This window comes from Zalophus californianus, chromosome 4 (genome assembly GCF_009762305.2).
Source record: "Zalophus californianus isolate mZalCal1 chromosome 4, mZalCal1.pri.v2, whole genome shotgun sequence".
NCBI classification, from domain to species: Eukaryota; Metazoa; Chordata; class Mammalia; order Carnivora; family Otariidae; genus Zalophus; species Zalophus californianus.
The window spans coordinates 165,438,582-165,457,840 of NC_045598.1; the positions used below are offsets into that span (position 1 = coordinate 165,438,582).

Sequence of the window (19,259 nt, forward strand, 5' to 3'; positions counted from 1 at the left end):
TAATAGTCTTATCGAAAGCTACATTTGATCTGTAAGGAAGCAGATCTAGAAAAGCAACAAAATGTTTCTCATTTCTTTTGCTTTTTTTTCTATATCTAAATATTTTGTTGTCTTTTCTTTTCCCCTTAGAGTTTGGTGGAAATTTTCAAGGAGATGTGAGATGTGCTAATGGTTATTGAAAGGTAACAATGTCATAACACCCAAGGTATTTATTTTCAGGATAAATATATAACTGCAGATCCTGTTAAACATAAATATTTATCCTTCAAAAGTTGAAAGAGGAGTTTATCCAAGGCCAAGAAAATGACCATGAACTTTTATTAACTTCCTTCCTTCCTTCCTTCCTTCCTTCCTTCCTTCCTTCCTTCCTTCCTTCCTTCCTTCCTTCCTTCCTTCCTTCCTTCCTTTCTTCCTGAGGGTGGGGAAAGGCAGCTGGAAAGGGAAAGAGAATCTTAAGAAGGCTCCACGCCCAGTGTGGAGTCTGACAAGGGGCTCAATCTCACGACCCTGAGGTCATGACCAGAGCTGAAATCAAGAGGCAGACACTTAACCAACTGAGCCACCCAGGCACCCTGGAATTTAATTAACTTTAAATAAGCTTAGAACATCTCAAAATCATCCAAGATACCCTTTTAATTTGTGCAAAAACTAAGAGTTTTGTAATGAAATAGTACTCGGTAAGAATGTCATAAATAATGACCTTAACTGTATAATAGAAATGTGAAATTTGAAATAAGTATTTTTTAAAAGAAAATATTTAAAATAATGAGCCACTAAAGCAAGTGCTGCATGAATTGGATAATCAATAGACAACAAGGAAAGGACATACAAAAGTAATGCATATGTTGAAATGTTGGCACTTACAACAAACTTTTAAAATAATTCATGTTTCATAAAGTCATAGTGTTATTCAATTTTCTTCTCAAAATTATTTCCATGCTATAAACCTACATTCGCCTTGCCTTGTTTCCTTGGAATAAATAAGCTAAAGCTGTCCGAAACGGACAGCAGAAGTGCAAATGAAGTGCAGCTATTCACTTGTGACCCCATTTCATTTCTTCCCAAGAAACACTTATCTCAAAAGTAAATCGGTGCCATTTCCAGCTGGTAATACATGATAAGTATGAAAATGAGTCCATCTTTGACATTTAACATGCAAATTTATATTTCTCTCCTATCTGCATGTGTCCAGTAAGAAGAGGAAGTGGTGAGCTGATACTTTGCCTTGGTGACCTGAATGCATCAAACTTCCACTTTGCTACTCTGTAGAACAGGAATACGATATGTGTAACTAAATGTTCCAAACAGCCTGCCTGTGAGTACATTACTCCTTGGGAAGGAGGGAGAGACTTCCTAAGAAAACAGAATATCATTTCAAACTGTTTTTGAATCCTCAATGCAGTTAAACTGACAAATTTATCTCAGAGGGGTATATGAACTGAATTATCTAATCCTCTAGAGACTTGGATTAAATTGCTATAGGTTAGGACCTGGGCATGGGTTTTTATTTCAAAAGCTCTCTGGGTGATTGTAATGTGCAGCCAGGGATGAGGACCACTGGGCTAAATGAAACAAACCCTCAGGATATGAACCTATTTCTCAGAGGCTGACTGCTTGGTGACTTCCCCTAGCTCTCTATTCCAATCAATTTCATCTTCAGTTCCATCCTACTTAATCACAGAACTGCTGGATTTCTTCTTCTCCTTAGATAACCTCATCTACTTTACAGACAAAAAAATTGGGGAGGAGGAAGAGCGCCATTTGAGAATAACACCTTCTTCTGTTTCCCACCTGTAAAATTATCTGCACCTTCATTGGTTCCTTCCTCACAGTCTCCCACCTCAAAGGAGAGAGTGTGTGAACTCCTATCCAACCTCAGTGCAATCCCCTCTATTCTGAACCCCAGACCCTTCATACTGGGGAACTGTATCTTCCAATTGGCCCAGCTCTCACCTTTATCTTTTTTTTTAATTTTATTTTATTATGCTATGTTAGTTTCACCTTTATCTTTAACGTCTCACACGCACCTGAGCCATGACCTCATCATTTAAACTTTTCATATCTTAAAGAGAGCCCTTCCCTAATTTCACGCTCCTCTGTCTACTAACCTAGCTCTTGCCTTTGCCTTACAGTTAAGCTTCTGCTTTCATTTCAAGCCTCAATTTTCTCACCTCATTACTCCTCAACTATAGCCATGTGTCTTCCACATGAAAATGGTTTTACCAAGGTCACTGGTATCCTCTTCGTTGTTGAACTCGAGTTCTTATTTTTCTCAACCACGGTGCAGCATTTAACAATGTTGACCACACTTCATTTATAAAATCTCTCCTCACTGTGGTGTTACAACACCATTCTCCCCTATTATCCATCTCTACTTTCAGCTACTACTTTTTAGTCTCTTTCACAGGCTTAACTTCCTCCCCTTATCCCTTATATATTGGTATCCTCTCCAATCTACTCTTCTAACCCCTTCTCTGCATTTCTCTTTTCACTGATTTCATCAAAAGTCAAACTGGACACCCTGCCTTCAGTGTTACCTCTCTCCACTCATATTCCATTTTCTATAACACAGTGTACCCTGATATTTATGCCTTTTCCCATGTGGTTCCCTCTATCTTGTGTACCATACACAGCCATCACTGTTTCCTTAGCCTTGTCTACTGTGTTTTCAAGGTTCAGCTCAGCTTCTTCCTCCTGTTGGAAGTCTTCTCTGTCAAGCCCCAGAACACCTTTTATATAACTCTAGCATGGAGTTTATGATAAATTATTATAACTGTATATTAACTCTGGGATCTTCTCTTGCCCCCCACCATTGAGAGTAAGTTCATTGCAAGTAGAGATTTTGTCTTAGTTATCTTTTTATCTCTGGTACTTACCCCAGGGTCTGACTGGCACATAATTATCACTGAATAAATACTTGTTCAATGAATTAAATTAATAAGAAATCCTTCTAAAAAATTAAAAATAAAAAACTCTCCTTCTTTATGCCTCCAAAACCCAATATTTACCTTGTCATTGGCATATAAGACCCTTCAAAATAAGATCCATCTGTTTAACCAACATATCTCCTTTTTAGCCACCTTCAATACATTTATGCTCTTCCATATTTCATTCATCAGTGTCTTGCTCTCTTTCTAATATAGGTCTCTTTCATGACCCTGCAACTTTATGTATAGTTCTCTGTCTTGTATATTGTTCCATACCTAACTTACAGGTCTGTCTGCCTCTCCTTCTTAAATCCCTATTCGCTTTTTAATCAAATTTTCTAGACTTTTCTAAGCAGAATGGTTGTTTATCCTCATTGAATGTAAAGCACTGTGTCTATTCATCTGCAATGTCTGTTACTGTGATGTATGGTAATACACACCTCTCTGTTGTGTTTTTCCCACTGAAGGAGAGCACCCATCTTGAAAGAAAAGTAATTTCGAACTCATCATTTTTTCTCCTCTTACCAAATAAATATTTAGCACTCCAATATCCATTTTGTTTAAAAAATTATTTCCAAAATAAAGAAATATGCAGTAATATTCAGCTTGAAGAGAAAGTGACTAAGTGATATATTCATGGTCTATGGAATTTATTTCTCAAAGGTTAACATTCTCTTTTCTGTCTTCTTTCCTTCCTTTGTTTTGAATTCTCTTTATGACATAAACATTGTCTGTGCAACCTTGCCTCTGTGGCTTTAGGGGTGTTCTCTGGTTGTTTCATTTTGAATGTACTGTTTTCAATGAGACTGTAAATTCCTCAAGGGCATGATTTGTTCAATTCTATTCTGTGCTTCTTACATTGTGTCTAGCATCGTGAGAAACAAAACAGTCATTCAGTCAAGTATTTGTGAGGGTGTCTGCCATGTACCAGGCATGTATAGTTGTTGCGGATGCTGTTGCTAGAAACCTAGATATCCAGAAAAATTAAAGTCAGACTAGCTAAACAGTAAAACATAGCTTACACCTTAATTCAAGGAAAGGTCTGCCAAAATGTGATAAATTCTGTATGTTTATATCAAGGGTAAAATTCATGATTCTTTAAATTTCAAGTAAACTCAGTTTAAATAGTAATAATTTTCCCCTTCTCATCAATCCTGTCTCTGAATATTTTGCCTATGCCTTTTCTTTCCTATTTGGTGTCTGTCTTTCCCAGGTCTGCATATTTTTTGTTTCACATTGTACAATTCTCTATTTTGAGTGCATATAAAAAGTGTCAGACATTCTAGTGATTGTGCTATGATCACTTTTCCCACAAACTCTTCTGCCCAAAAGTAGCTATCCTGCTACTTTAAAATAAAAGTGAGTTTGCACTATGGAGGAGCTTAGTAAGGGAGTCCCTCACTCCACCATCTTTACTTCTCCCATCATTTTGTCTGATCAGAATTAGTGGAAAGGGTAATAAGTCATCATAGATCATCCAGGTGCTTTGTGATAATAGCACATCCTGTCAGCAAACATAGGAAATAAGGCTTTCTACATTATAAGGGAATTTTGAGGAATCTCATAGATTTACTGTAAAAATACAAAACACAAAAAAGTCATTTCATTTTAACAATTCTTCAAAATTCCCTTTCAAATAAGTAGTTTCTCCTGAAAATTTTGAGTTTCCTGTGCTGATTTTACTAGTTTTCAATTTGTTCATCCTTGCATAAAGATAACACATTTCAGGTTTTTCCTTGGTTGTTCACCTAAAACGTCCATTGCTTATTAGGTTATTATTTCCTTAGTCATTTGTGCTTTGTTCATTGCATAGTCTCCTTTATTCCCACCAAATTTCAAATCCTCAGGGCTTTAAAATTATGTATGCCAAAAATAAAAGAGTTGCTTCTTGTTTATTTTCTCTCCCAACTCACCTATGATTGTTAATGATAAATTTTAATAATTAATATCTTCATTTTCCATTTAAGAACTCTCAAAACTATAGGCCTTAGAATATAGCAGGATCTAGAATCACATTATAATCAACTTTATTTTTCTAAGGATACATTATTTAAAATGAACATATCATAGAAGTACACTTATTAGTATGGAAATGTATAAACAAAGATAATCCTTTAACTTAATATGAAATTATATTTTAAATAGTAAATGAGGTATAAAAGACCCACAGATTCTAAACTACTTTGAAATACTTTGATGACTGATAACTGCAGTTTTGGCCCTAAGTAAAAGCAACATTTATCTGTTTTTTCAACTGCTACCTAAAACATAGTACAATAAAGCACAGTAATACTGTTAGTAATGTTTATCAGATATTACCATCATTATTATTGTTATTATTATTGCCTGCTTTGTGCCAGGAACTGAAACAGACACTGGGCTGGCAAAGGTAAAGGAGAACATTGCTATGGACTTAATATTTGTGTCCCCCCAAAATAATTTATATGTTGAATCCTGACCTCCAATGTGACAATATTAGGAGGTAGAGATTTTGGGAGATGATTAGTTGGTAAGGGCACAGCCTTCAGGAATGGGATTAGTGATCTCATAAAACAGATCCAAGAGTGGCCCCTCCCCTTTCCACCACATGAGGTTACAGTTTGAAGGCTACAGTGAGGAAGTTGTACCAAACAGTCATCATCTAGGACTTACAGTCTCAACAACGGTGAAATAAAGTTTTGTTGTTTTAAGCCATTCAGTTTATGGTATTTTTGTTACACCTGCCAGAGCAGACCAAGACAAACATTTAACTAAGAATAACCTTAACATGTTCTAAAGTATAGAAAAGCAGTAACTGTACTTAAGAATATTTAGAATTTACAACTGGAAGAAGTCCACATTAATCACCAAAAAAGCAAATGGAAGCCTAGGAAATGTTAAGCAAGATAAGCAAAGTCATACACCCAGGAAATGGGAGAGTGGCAATAGAATGTTCTCACTGATAACTATTGAGATACCTTCCCCCTCACTATATAACAAAACAATCATTTATTTGCTAACTATTTGCATATTTTCCTAATAAATTTATGAGGTAGGCAAAATGTGTGGAATGTATTTCTGAACAATTGTTGGAAGGGCACTACTGAAATGCAAAATTTCTAATTGTTCAGGTAGTTTTGAATTTTAAATGATATACATAAATGCATCACTATCATCTGCATCACATAACATGTAAATGACATCTTCTCATTAAAATATATTCATTGTCAGAGCTCCGTAAAATAAATTTGCTTATTAAAATTACATAAAATTTTCAAACTATTATTTTTAGGAAAAAAAGACCATCAAGAAACATGAGTGTATGATAAATATCCATATCTAAACCATCTGTCTATCTTCTTCACCATATGTCACCCTATTAATTGTTAATATCACCCTTATTATGCATCATCTCATCTGTAACATTATTCCATGAAACTAAGAAGGCATCAATAACAGCTACAGACAAACACCTGCTATAAGTGTTTCTGGTTGATAAATTTCAGCAGGTTCTGGTTTGCTCTTGGGCAAAATTTTCTAATTGCTTTTGCATAACAGGAAGTCTTCCACCAGGCAAATTTTTCTGGTTACAGTCAGCACATTACTATCTTTTTAAACTGTTTGTTACAATTAATAAGTCTCCCCATAATATTTGTTCAAAATGTTTATTTAGCAACTATCATATGCACAAAAATATAGGCATAATGGTCACTGGACTAAACCCTGTGAAGAAAAGTAAAATATGAGTAGGAACCTGACACATATGTGAGAGAAGTTTGAAAACTTTAAGACCCCCAAAGCCCTTAATAAATATTCGTTAATGAGGGTCATGGCCCTTAGCTTTGGCCAGAGCAATTATCTATCGAATAAACTGTGATACGTATTTTTCCTTTGTATATGAAGAAAGGAATTGAACTGAGGTTCAGTGATCCTTCGATTCAAAATCAAATGTAATAGATAAACCATATTGCTAACTGTCCTCTTCTTGGCAATATTCAAAAGAGATCCAATGAAAATTCCAGCACTATAGAAGTGTTGATTATTTTGTTCTTTCTAAGGTGATTTTGGTTGAAGAAATAAATCTATTGAGCATAAAATGGTGGGGAATCACTGCCAAAGAGAATAGAATTAAGTACTAAATTGTGTGGTAAAGATAGTAAATGTGAAGTAGGGTTAAAGAAGTGGGGATAAAGGATAATTGAAATGGGAGAGAAGTTTTGGAGAAGGTGAAAGGTGAGTAAGACATTGCAAGGTGAGTGGGCAGAATATGGTTAATAGGTATGCTTTCATTCAGGACAAGTCACACGTATATGAAAATTAGAACAGTGATTCTGTTCAGTATTGAGATGCTGGGACAAACTTCTGTTGAGAATTAAAGAAATACCTCGATGGAGACAAATCATAGTTAATTTTGGAAATCATATGAGTTAACTATGAGCGGCAACTCCCAAAGCACTACCAATTCTATCCATTAAGTGTTTGTGTTTCCCCCCATATTCTTGGTGCTTTTATACGGATTACCTCATTGCATCCTCATACAAATTCTTAACTCCCTTTGGAGTAAGTCCTAATGTATTGGAACTTTCTTTAACAGATAAGAAATCTGATTATTATGAAGAGAGTTTATTACTTACGTAGAAGATCAAAGATTTGAACTGACATACTCTGATACCTGAGTTCACATTCTTGATTGTCTCATTTTACTGGCCTACAGTGTGAAGTTGAGAAATAAAATGGGGCCTTTGAACATTATTGGTACATAACAAATGTGAGATTTTGATGGGATTAGTCTGTCAGCAATACGTATGATAAATTATAGTCCAGGCAAAAATATATGAGTCAGTTGTAGTATATACACTATAGAATGGTGATGACAGGAATGAAGGATTTGGGGTGCTTCCAAAAAAACTCAAGGGAGGAGTTATATAACATAACCCTTCCTAACTTACCTCACTTTATATTCTTTCATATATATACCTAACCAAACTGGAATGCCCATCCTCCCCCACCTTGTTCCTCAGATATGCCAATTCACTTTGTGATTTTACTCATGACATATCCTCTATATGTGGAATGCTTTCCAACTTCCTATGTTTGAAATCCAAAACAATTCCCAAGTTCTGCTCCTCCATCTCAAGTTCTGACCATCTCCAAACATGGAAATAATCTTCCTCATCTGAATTTTGCAGAGAATTGTTCCTCTTTTGTAAACAAAATAGTCTACTATATATTACCTAGTTTTGTGTTTATGCCTTATAAGTAATACAAAATAATTAAAACCATTACATGCTGTGTATCTGACATAGTATTAATTTGGCATCCCTACCGATGTTCATTAATGTTCGTGGAATCCAAAATAAGTAATTACATTAATAATTGCATAAAAAATAAGTGAATAATTAATTCAATAATGGAATTAAAAGGTGACTCCCTGATTTTTACCTGTTAACAGTATTTTGTCTTTCTTTTGTCTTCTTTTCTAATCCTCCTTTAGTCACCCCTTATATTACTCTCATGAGTGGTTCATGCTCTTGTGCCTTGACAGACAAAAACTGGTTATTTGGGCCATCCAAATAAATATTGACTGAACATTTGTCAAAAATTTTGTCTAATCTATAAATATTAGCTCTCTTAAATACTTCCTAGTCAACAAATTATCAATTCTCCAATGAATGATGTTTCTTCGAACATCACAAATATCTAAGATAAACATTCTACACATTGTTCAAGTGCATAATCTGCTTCTTTGCATAAACTTCAGCTTTTGGATATCTACTGCATTTCCAAGAAAAGAATAATTGTATCCATAAGTGTAAACTGGCAAATATCTCGTGTACATACCCCGTTTAGGGAATAAAAATCTTTGGGTTTGTGTAAAATGCATTAATATTAATTTCTAAATTGCTCTTTTTATTTTAATTAATAATTTGTTATTTGTGTGAACTTTCAGTCCCTTTAAAATCAGAATTTCTTGATTGCTCAACCATGCAATACATAGACAGCAGCTATATTAATAACCTCTCAAAGGTGCAGTGCACTGATACTGTTATTTATGCTGCTGTCTGGGAAAAAGCTTATTTATTCTGTCCAAGCACCCATGAGACATGAAAACTATTCTTTGTTCAGACTCACTGTGGATAGTCATTTTAAAACTTCAATTACTATTTCAGCATGTTCCTTCCATTACTGTTTCCAGCACCACAGCCAGTAATTTCTAATAGCCAAATGTACTTTATAAACCGTACCCACATATGCCTGCATACAAGGAACGAATAAAGTTATGTATAAATGATTAGTGTCTGCAGAAACAATGTAAAATTTAGATGAAATAATATCAACATATGAATCTTGAACATGCACGTTTTTATGCCTCCCAGCTAATATATATATATATATATATATATATATATATATATATATATATGTTGATACATATCATCATGCATCTTGGAATCAAAGAAAAGTAATCATACATTAATTTTCAACAAATATTTCCTGAGACTGAAGCCAGTAGAGAGCTGCCCCTTGTGCTATCTGGTTTGTAAAACATAACAAAATAATGTAACGTTATTTCTGCCTTTGAACAATTTATAATCGTAATAGATATGATTCATTCTTTTTATTGAAATGAGAGTCTTGAATGAAAAAAGATGGTTTATAGTCTCAATCTTACTTTATGTAGACCTTAACTTCCATGATCTGGCTATAACTTTTCTTCCTGTGTGAGGTTTTGTTTCTGAATTAACATTAATCATTTTTCTTAAATATACTCTCTATTTTTTCCAGGCTTTTTTGCCATCAAAAAGCGCACACATCTAATTTATGAAAAATTGAAGCAGGATACGTGGATCACACCACTTGAAACGACGATTTTCACTACGTTGTCCTTTATAACTATAATTTGTCTTGAGTGGAGGACATCATAAAAAAATCAACTTTATACAGTTTACTGTTCTAGTCATTGCTGGAACATTGATAAAAGTTACACCCACAATACCTATCATTCAGTTTTTTAAAAACAACACAAGGCATTTCAGACCTCAAAGCCTGGAAAAGGTTTTGTTTTTTTTTGTTTTTTTTTTTTCTGTGTCATTGTATATACTTGTATTTCATAGACAACGGTTTGTGTGTAAACTGGTCAGGTTTCCTTGTTTGTTTGACAGCTGTCATATTAAGTCTAATATTCTTTAAAGTTGTCTACTAACTTGTATATGAACTTTTGTTTAGGAATATGGAACTATTTTGCTTTATTTTGTTATCCCCATTTCACTATTTCTTTTTAAATTTATTGCATTACATGTCATTTTCAAAGCCTTTGAAAACAAGATAGGTCATGAGTACACATCTACCTGTAACAGAAAAACTTTATTTGAACCTGAGAAACATCTAGATTCTCTCTTCTTCTTCCTCTGAGTTGACTTGCCAAGTGAGTGGAAGGTACCTGTTGCTTCCATTTTATCATTTTCTATTTTCTCATTAATGTTCTGAAATCTGGATTTTCTCCCCATTCAATGAAGTCTTAAGGACTTAAGCCTTGAGGACTTAAGGACAAATACATTTTCCAAGTATTTGAACTTGGGAACGTGACTATTTCTCTTTACATCTTATTTTTTCTTTTCTTTTTTTTTAAAGATTTTATTTATTTATTTGAGAGAGAGAGAATGAGAGAGAGAGAGCACGAGAGGGAAGAGGGTCAGAGGGAGAAGCAGACTCCCCGCTGAGCAGGGAGCCCGATGCGGGACTCGAACCCGGGACTCCAGGATCATGACCTGAGCCGAAGGCAGTCGCTTAACCAACTGAGCCACCCAGGCGCCCCAACATCTTACTTTTTCATTTCTAAAAATGGAGATAATAGTGTCTCAATCAGTTTGTTTTCAGGATTAAATAAGACAGTGGTTAGCAGTATGCCTGCCATAGAGGAAATGTCTAAAAGTGTTACCAAAGATGACAATGTTTCAGTAAATGGATAATCTTCCATACAACTCCATTTTTCAGTTTCTTCATACTTATTAACAGCCTAAGACTTTTCTAATCTCATGGATTCATCTTTGAGCATCATCTTTGATTCTTTCTTGTCACTTTCTTTTTCCATATCCAGTTGTCAGATACTTTCTTTTTGTCCCCTGATAGTAAATCTCAAATCTGCCCCTTCTCTATTTCCCTGATAATACCCTTATTACACCTGAGGGGAATCTATAGAGTGTGTTGACTCACTGAAAATGTTCCCTGAGGGTGAAGAAGGGATAATGAAGTTTTGAGTACTAAGACACTGAAATACGCAGGGATGCCATTATTAAAAATAACAACAGAGGCGCCAGGGTGGCCCAGTCAGTTAAGCATCTGCCTTCAGCTCAGGTCATGATCCTGGAGTTCTGGGATGGAGTCTCACATTGGGCTCCCTGCTCAGCAGGAAGTCTGCCTCTACCTCTGCCCTTCACCCTGCTTATGTTCTCTCTCTCTCTCTCTCTCAAAAAAATAAAATAAAATAACAACAACAACAAAGGAGCAATTAAAAGTGCCAGTAAGCCAAATGAGGCATTTTCAAATATAGCTTAGTAAAGTTTAGAAAACAGGGGCTTTATTATTTTATATGGAAATGTTTAATTTGTAGAAAGGTGATGAGAATAAATCTTATCTGTAATTACTGGTAATATGGGAAGCCAGAGAGTCACCAGTGCCTTGTATTACATATTTATATAATTATTACATTGGGAACTCTTCGGGAACCTAATACAGCAGTTCACATATCAGAGATTTTCAACAATATTGCTAAGGACATGGGTTAAGTATTTCCTTAAAGACTGCATTACAGCTCAAAGATTTACTTGAAATTTATGCTCAATGGAACAAAGTTCACACGATTAAAATGTTAAGAGAGCATTTTGATTTTAAAGGTTTTTCTTTACCTTTACATACAGGCCTGTGATCACTCCAAGCAGCAAAGACTTCAGCTATCCGTTGACAGGTGATGCTCTTAGCACCTTGTAGGACATAATCTTCATCACAAGAGAATTGCACAGTTGATCCAAGGCTAAAAGGGAACAGAGGATTAAAAAAAATAAACAGGATTAGAAAAATATAACATAACAATTAGTCTCCACTTCTGGTAATATCCAATACGTCAAAAGGTTCCATAGTGGCAAAAAGTATCTTTCTATTTGGAAAACAAAATATGAAAATATAACTTGTACAGATATGAAAGTCATAAACATATGAATCTATTGTAAGTCGATAACATGCAGATGTAGGTAGGTGCTATAGAAAGCTGTCATCAAATTCAATTATCTTGTTAGTTGTAGAAGCCAAGTTTAAGTAATTGACTAAATCTCCAATCCTAAGTAAGTAGTAAACAGGAAGCAAAAAGCAGTCTTCCTGATTTGAGTCTCAGCACTTATATTCATTGCAGTACTTTTCCAGCAGGTATTTTTATGTGCATTTATTTGGATGAATATTTCACATCAATCAATCAATCAATCAATATTTAGGGCTGCAAAATTATGTTGATTGTCTTTCACATAAAATTCACCCATCATTTATTACTTAACCTACTGCAATTCTGCTTCCTTTTCCGCTGAAAGTGAAGTTACTTAAAATGATTGTTTCTTAGAACCCTAATTTCTAAGGGTAATGGATGTCTGCTGAAACAAAAAGAAAAACAAAACAAAACAGAAACCTGACCATGCATTTTCTTTCTTAAAATCCTTGAAGAACAACTCACCAGAAAAAAAATAAAGTCCAATTTCCTTTATATAGCATGAAAAGCATTCCAGCAATAAGTCTGGCCAACTTCTCCACCTCATGCCTAACACAGTGCCACATGTGAACTGTACCTCTAGCAGCTGACAGTTTCTGTACATGCCATGCTGCTTTCTGTCTGCACTGTTCCTGTCCCCTCTGCCTGAGGGTACTGCCTGCACCCTCTCACCCAGCCTCTGTCTGAAGAGCTCCTGTTTAGAAAGCTGAGCTTGTCATGGAGACAGATTACATGGTCACATTTGTATTGTAAGAACGTACACCTGGAACAGTATACAGTGCAGTTTAACATGTAGATTTTTAGATAATAGGGGTGGGTAAGAAAATAATTCCAATAGTGTAGGCCAATGATCGGTACACTATGTCCTGAGGACAAATCAGGTCCATGGCCTGTTTTCGTATAGCCCAACATGTTAAAAAGTTGTTTATACTTTCAAAAATTTGAAAAATAATATTTTATGAAATGTAAAAATTGTACTCCATTCAGATTTCAATGTGCATAAATGAAGTTTTATTAGAACACAGGTGCATTTTCATTTATATAGTATCTATTGCTGTTTTCATGCTACAATGTCAGAGTTGAGTAGTTGCAATGGAGATTTTTGGTTTACAAACTATGAAATATTTATTATCTCTATAGAAAAAGCTGCCCAACCTCTTATCTAGGCTAAAGATGACCAAAAAACCTGAACTAGGCATGACAAAGAACAGAAAGGCTTAGTATAGGAAAAAGTCTGTATGGTATTAGAATCTACTCTCCTCTGGAGGCATTTTATTTTTTTCCCTCACTGTTTCCTTTTAAAAAGGTGGGAATATGAACTGATACAGTCACTGTGGAAAACCGTATGGAGTTTCCTCAAGAAATTAAAAATAGAATTACCATGTGATCCAGTGATTCCACTGAGTATTTACCCAAAGAAAACAAAAGCACTCACTCAAAAAGTTATATGCAGGATAATTTACAGTAGCCAAGATATGGAAGCAACCTGAGTGCCCATCTGTAAACAAATAGATAAGGAAGATGTGGTATATATACAATGGAATATTACACAGCCATAAAAAGATGAGACTGTGCCATTTGCAACAACATGGATGGACTTAGAGGGTATTACGCTAAGTGAAATAAGTCAGGTAGGGAAAGACAAATACCATGATTTCACTCATATGTGGAATATAAAAAAATGAATAAACAAACAGCAGAATGAGAAATAGAAATACAAAGAACTGATGGATGCCAGAGAGCAGGTAAGTGGGAGGATGGACAAAATAGGTGAAGGGGAGAGGAGGAGAGAAAATGGCAGAAGAGGAGGGGACCCTCGTTTCATCTGGTCCCTTAAATTCAGCTGGATATCTATCAAATCATTCTGAACACCTGTGAATTCAACCTGAGATCTAAGAAAAGAATCTCTGCAATTCTACAAGTAGAAAATCTACCACTTTTTGCAAGGTAGGAGGTGCGAAGAAGTGAATTTGAGGGGATTTATGGGAAGATAAACTTCAGTGGGAGGGAGCCTTCGGAAGCTGGCTATTAGAAAGTGATATAGCAGCGGAGCACAAAATCACAACTTTTAGAGGTCTGTTCCTGTGAGGGATATCCCTGCCTGAAAGGCGCTCAGGTGGCAAAGAAGGGCAGAACATTAGGTGGGACAGTGTCGTCTCAGGATCCCCGGGGTCACAGAAAGAACAGGGGTGCCTGAGTGTGGCAGAGTTCCCAGGCGTTGGAGCAGGGAAGCCAGCTGCAATCAGTGAGGCCAGGAGTAGGCTCTCAGCGTGGTATTGCCATAAACCACAAACAGTGGCTCTATCCGGGGACCACTCCCCAAGCAGGGGCCCAACAAGCAGCAAAACCCCTGCGTCACCCTCCTCCTTCTCCCAGGAGGAGTGGTACAGGTGCCCCCACGATTGGGCAACTGCTCCCGGAGCAGGGGCCCAGAAAGCAACAGACTTCGGTGAGACCACCCCCCCCCCAACTCCCCTGGGACTATTGCTGCAGGTGTGCATTGCAGGAGTCTGCAGAGTTTGGCCACACAAAGATGCTTGACTGCTTTTCCCTGACGTTGCACTGAAGAGTGGGGGCCGAGATCAGTCAGCTCAGGGGCTAGAAATCTGGGCACTGCAATTTTTGTTTATTTTTGTTGTTGTTGTTGTTTTGTTTTTTTTGTTTTTTCATCTTCTAAAGTGGTACAAAAAGTCCTCAGGGAACAAACGCCACATAGAGCAAACCTAAGAAGCTACACTGAGCGTGGCCCTCTAGCAAGGGGCGGTGTAACTCCACCCCAGCAAAGTCACCTGGGAATCAGTGCAATAGGCCCCTCCCACAGAAGATCAGCAGGAGCATCAGTCACATACCAAGTTCATGGATCGCTCAGAACTGAAAAACTCCTGCACTAGAGGAAAAGAGTATATAGAAATCGAAGTTTTTTCTCATGAGTCTTTAGTCTTAAAAATTCTTTTCATTTTTTTCTTCTCAACTCGCTTCTCATTTTAACAAATCTATGTTTTTAAGTCTATTTTTTAATTTTAATTTTTACATTTGTATTTTATAGATATAAAATGTTCATCTATTGTTCATCTATTCTTCTCTGGACAAAATGACTAGAAGGAGAAATTCATAGCAAAAGAAAGAACCAGAGATAATACTCTCTGCCATAGATCTAATTGATATGGATATAAGTAAAATACCAGAAATTGAATTCAGAATAAGGATTATAAAGTTACTAGGTGGGCTTGAAAAAAGCATAAAAGACACCAGAGAATCTCTTAGTGCAGAAATAAAATCTAATCAGGCTGAAATTAAAAGTGCTTTAACTGAGATGTAGTCTAAAATGGATGCTCTAGTATCTAGGGTAAATGAGGCAGAGGAAAGAGTCAGTGACATAGAAGACAAAATGATGGAAAGGAAGGAAGATGAGGAAAAGAGAGAAAAACAACTAATGGATCATGAGGGGAGGCTTCGAGAAATCAGCAACACCATAAAGCAAAACAATATTAGAATTACTGTGGTCCCAGAGGAAGAAGAAAGAGAGGGAGGGAGAAAGTGAGAGACATAAGGTATATTGAGCAAATCAGAGGAGAACTTCTCTAATCTGAGGATGGAAACAGTCATTCAAGTCCAGGAGGTACAGAGAACTCCCCTCAAAATCAATAAAAATAGATCAATACCCTGACACTTAATGAAGCTTGAAAATTTCAGAGATAAAGAGAAAATCCTAAAAGCTGCTTGAGACAAGAGGTCCTTAGTGTACGAGGGTAGGAACACTGGAGTGGCAGCAGACCTATCCACAGAGACCTGCCAGGCCAGAAAGGGCTGGTATGATATATTCAGGATATTAATGAGAAAAACATGCAGCCAAGAATACTTTATCCAGTAAGGCTGTCATTCAGAATGGAAGGAGAGATAAAGAGCTCCCAGGACAAACAGAAAATAAAAGAATTTGTGATCACTTAACCAACCAAGAAAGAAATATTAAAGGGGATCCTGTAAGTGAAGGGAGAGCCCAAAAGTTACATAGACCAGAAAGAAACAGAGAGACTATATAGAAACAGGGATGTTACAGGTAATGCAAAGGCACTAAATTCATATATTTCAATAGTTGCTCTGAATGTAAATGGGCTAAATGCTCCAATCAAAAGATGCAGGGTATCAGACTAGATAAAAAAGCAAGACCCATCCATATGCTGTCTACAAGAGACTCATTTTAGACCCAAAGACACATCCAGATTAAAGGTGAGAGGGTGGAGAACTATTTATCATGCTAATGGACATCAAAAGAAAGCTGGGGTGGCAATCTTTATTGCAGACAAATTATATTTAAAAAATTTTTTTTAAGATTTTATTTATTTATTTGAGAGAGAGAATGAGATAGAAAGCATGAGATGGGGGAGGGTCCGAGGGAGGAGCAGACTCCCTGCCGAGCAGGGAGTCCGATGCGGGACTCGATCCCGGGACTCCAGGATCATGACCTGAGCCGGAGGCAGTCGCTTAATTGACTGAGCCACTCAGGCGCCCCTACAGACAAATTATATTTTAAACCAAAGGCTGTAGTAAGGAATGAAGAGGGACATTATATCATAGTTAAAGAGTCTATCCAACAAGAAGATTTAACAATTATAAATGTTTATTCTCCTAAATTGGGAGCAGCCAATTAAATAAACCAATTAATAACAAAATTAAAGAAACACATTGATAATAATACAATAATAGTAGGGAACTTCAACACCCTACTCACAGCAATGGACAGATCATCTAAGCAGAAGATCAATTAGGAAACAAGGGCTTTGAATGACACACAGGACCAGAGGGACTTCACAGATAGATACAGAGCATTCTATCCTAAAGCAACAGAATACACATTATTCACAAGTGAACGTAGAACATTCTCCAGAATAGTTCACATACTGGGTCACAAATCAGGTCTCAACTGATATTAGAAGTTTGGGATCATTCCCTACATATTTTCAGGCCACAATGCTTTGACACTGGAACTCAATCACAAGAGGAAATTTGGAAGGAACTCAAACACTTTGAGGTTAAAGGGTATCCTACTAAAGGTTGAATGAGTCAACCAGGAAATTAAAGAAGAATTAAAAAAAAGAACTCATGGAAACAAATGAAAATGAAAACACAATTGTTCAAAACCTTTGGAATGCAGCAAAAGCGGTCCTAAGAGGGAAGTACATTGCAATACAAGCCTTTCTCAAAAAATTAGAAAAGTCTCAAATACACAAGCTAACTTTACACCTAAAGGAGCTGGAGAAAGAAGAGCAAATAAAGCTTACACCAAGCAGGAGAAGAGAAATAATAGAGATTAGAGCAGAAACTAATGAAATAGAAACCAAAAGAATAGTAGAACAGATCAATGAAACTAGAAGCTGGTTCTTTGAAAGAATTAACAAGATTGATAAACCCCTAGCCAGACTTATCAAAAAGAAAAAAGAAAGGACCGAAATTAATAAAATCATGAATGAAAGAGGGGAGATCACGACCAACACCAAGGAAATACAATCACTTTTAAGAACATATTATGAGGGACGCCTGGGTGGCTCAGTCGTTAAGCATCCGCCTTCGGCTCAGGTCATGATCCCTGGGTCCTGGGATCGAGCCCTGCATCAGGCTCCCTGCTCAGTGGGAAGCCAGCTTCTCCCTCTCCCATTCCCCCTGCTTGTGTTCCCTCTCTCGCGCTGTGTCTCTCTCTGTCAAATAAATAAATAAAATCTTAAAAAAAAAACATATTATGAGCAACTATATGCCAATAAATTAGGCAATCTGGAAGAAATGGATGCATTCCTAGAAACTTACAGACTACCAAAACTGAAACAGGAAGAAATAAAAAACTTGAACAGACCCATAACCAGGAAGGAAATTGAAGCAGTAATCAAAAATCTCCCAACAAAGAGTCCAGGGTCAGATGGTTTCCCAGGGGAATTCTACTAAACATTTAAAGAAGAACTAATACATAGTCTTCTGAATCTGTTTCAAAAAATAGAAATGGCAGGAAAACTTCCAAACTCATTCTATGAAGCCAGAATTACCTTGATCCCAAAACCAAAGACCCCACCGAAAAGGAGAATTACAGACCAATATTCCTGATGAACATGGATGCCAAAATTCTCACCAAGATATTAGCCAATAGGATCCAACAGTACATTAAATGGATTATTTACCAGGACCAAGTGGGATTTACTCCTGGGCTGCAAGTGTGGTTCAACATACGCAAATCAACCAATGTGATACATCACATTAATAAAAGAAAGGGCAAGAATCATATGATCCTCTCAATTGATGCAGAAAAAGCATTTGACAAAATACAGTATCCTTTCTTTTTTTTAATGTTTTATTTATTTATTCATGAAAGTCAGAGAGATAGAAGCAGAGGCAGAGGGAGAAGCAGGCTCCCCTCCTAGCAGGGAGCCCGATGAGGGACTTGATCCCAGGACCCTGGGATCATGACCTGAGCCGAAGGCAGACGTTTAACCATCTGAGCCACCCAGGCGCCCTACAGCATCCTTTCTTGATTGAAATTCTGCACATTTTAGGAATAGAGCATCCTTTCTTGATCAAAACTCTTCAGAGTATAGGAATAGAGGGTACATACCTCAATATCATAAAAGCCATATATGAAAAAAAACACAGCGAATATCATTCTGAATGGGGAAAAACTGAGCTCTTTTCCCCTAAGGTCAGGGACATGACAGGCATGACCATTCTCACCACTGTTGTTGAACATAGTACTAGAAGTCCTAGGATCAGTAATCAGACAACCAAAAGAAATAAAAGTCATTCAAATTGGCAAAGAAGAAGTCAAACTCTCACTCTTCACAGGTGACATGATAGTTCATGTGGAAAACCCAAAAGACTCCTACCAAAATTGCTAGAACTCATACAGGATATTGATATAAAATCAATGGAATTTATGGCACCAATCAATCAATGGAAATCAATGGCATTTCTATATACTAACAATGAGACAGAAGAAAGAGAAAGTAAGGAATTGATTCCATTTACAATTGCACCAAAAAAATCATAAGATACCTAGGAATAAACCGAACCACAGAGATAAAGGATCTGTACTCTAAAAGTACAGAACACTTATGAAAGAA

At 36.5% G+C, this 19,259-nt stretch overlaps 1 protein-coding gene across 4 annotated transcripts in view; it reads right to left on the minus strand.

Moving 5' to 3' along the window:
• Nucleotides 1–19,259, minus strand: part of CSMD3 (CUB and Sushi multiple domains 3) — a 1,160,406-nt gene that overhangs the window by 638,583 nt on the left and 502,564 nt on the right. For all 4 annotated transcript variants that reach the window (XM_027574671.2, XM_027574666.2, XM_027574669.2 and 1 more), the window contains one exon: nucleotides 11,813–11,937. In XM_027574671.2, the coding sequence (XP_027430472.2) occupies nucleotides 11,813–11,937 (125 nt within the window). The remainder of the gene's footprint in view (nucleotides 1–11,812; nucleotides 11,938–19,259) is intronic.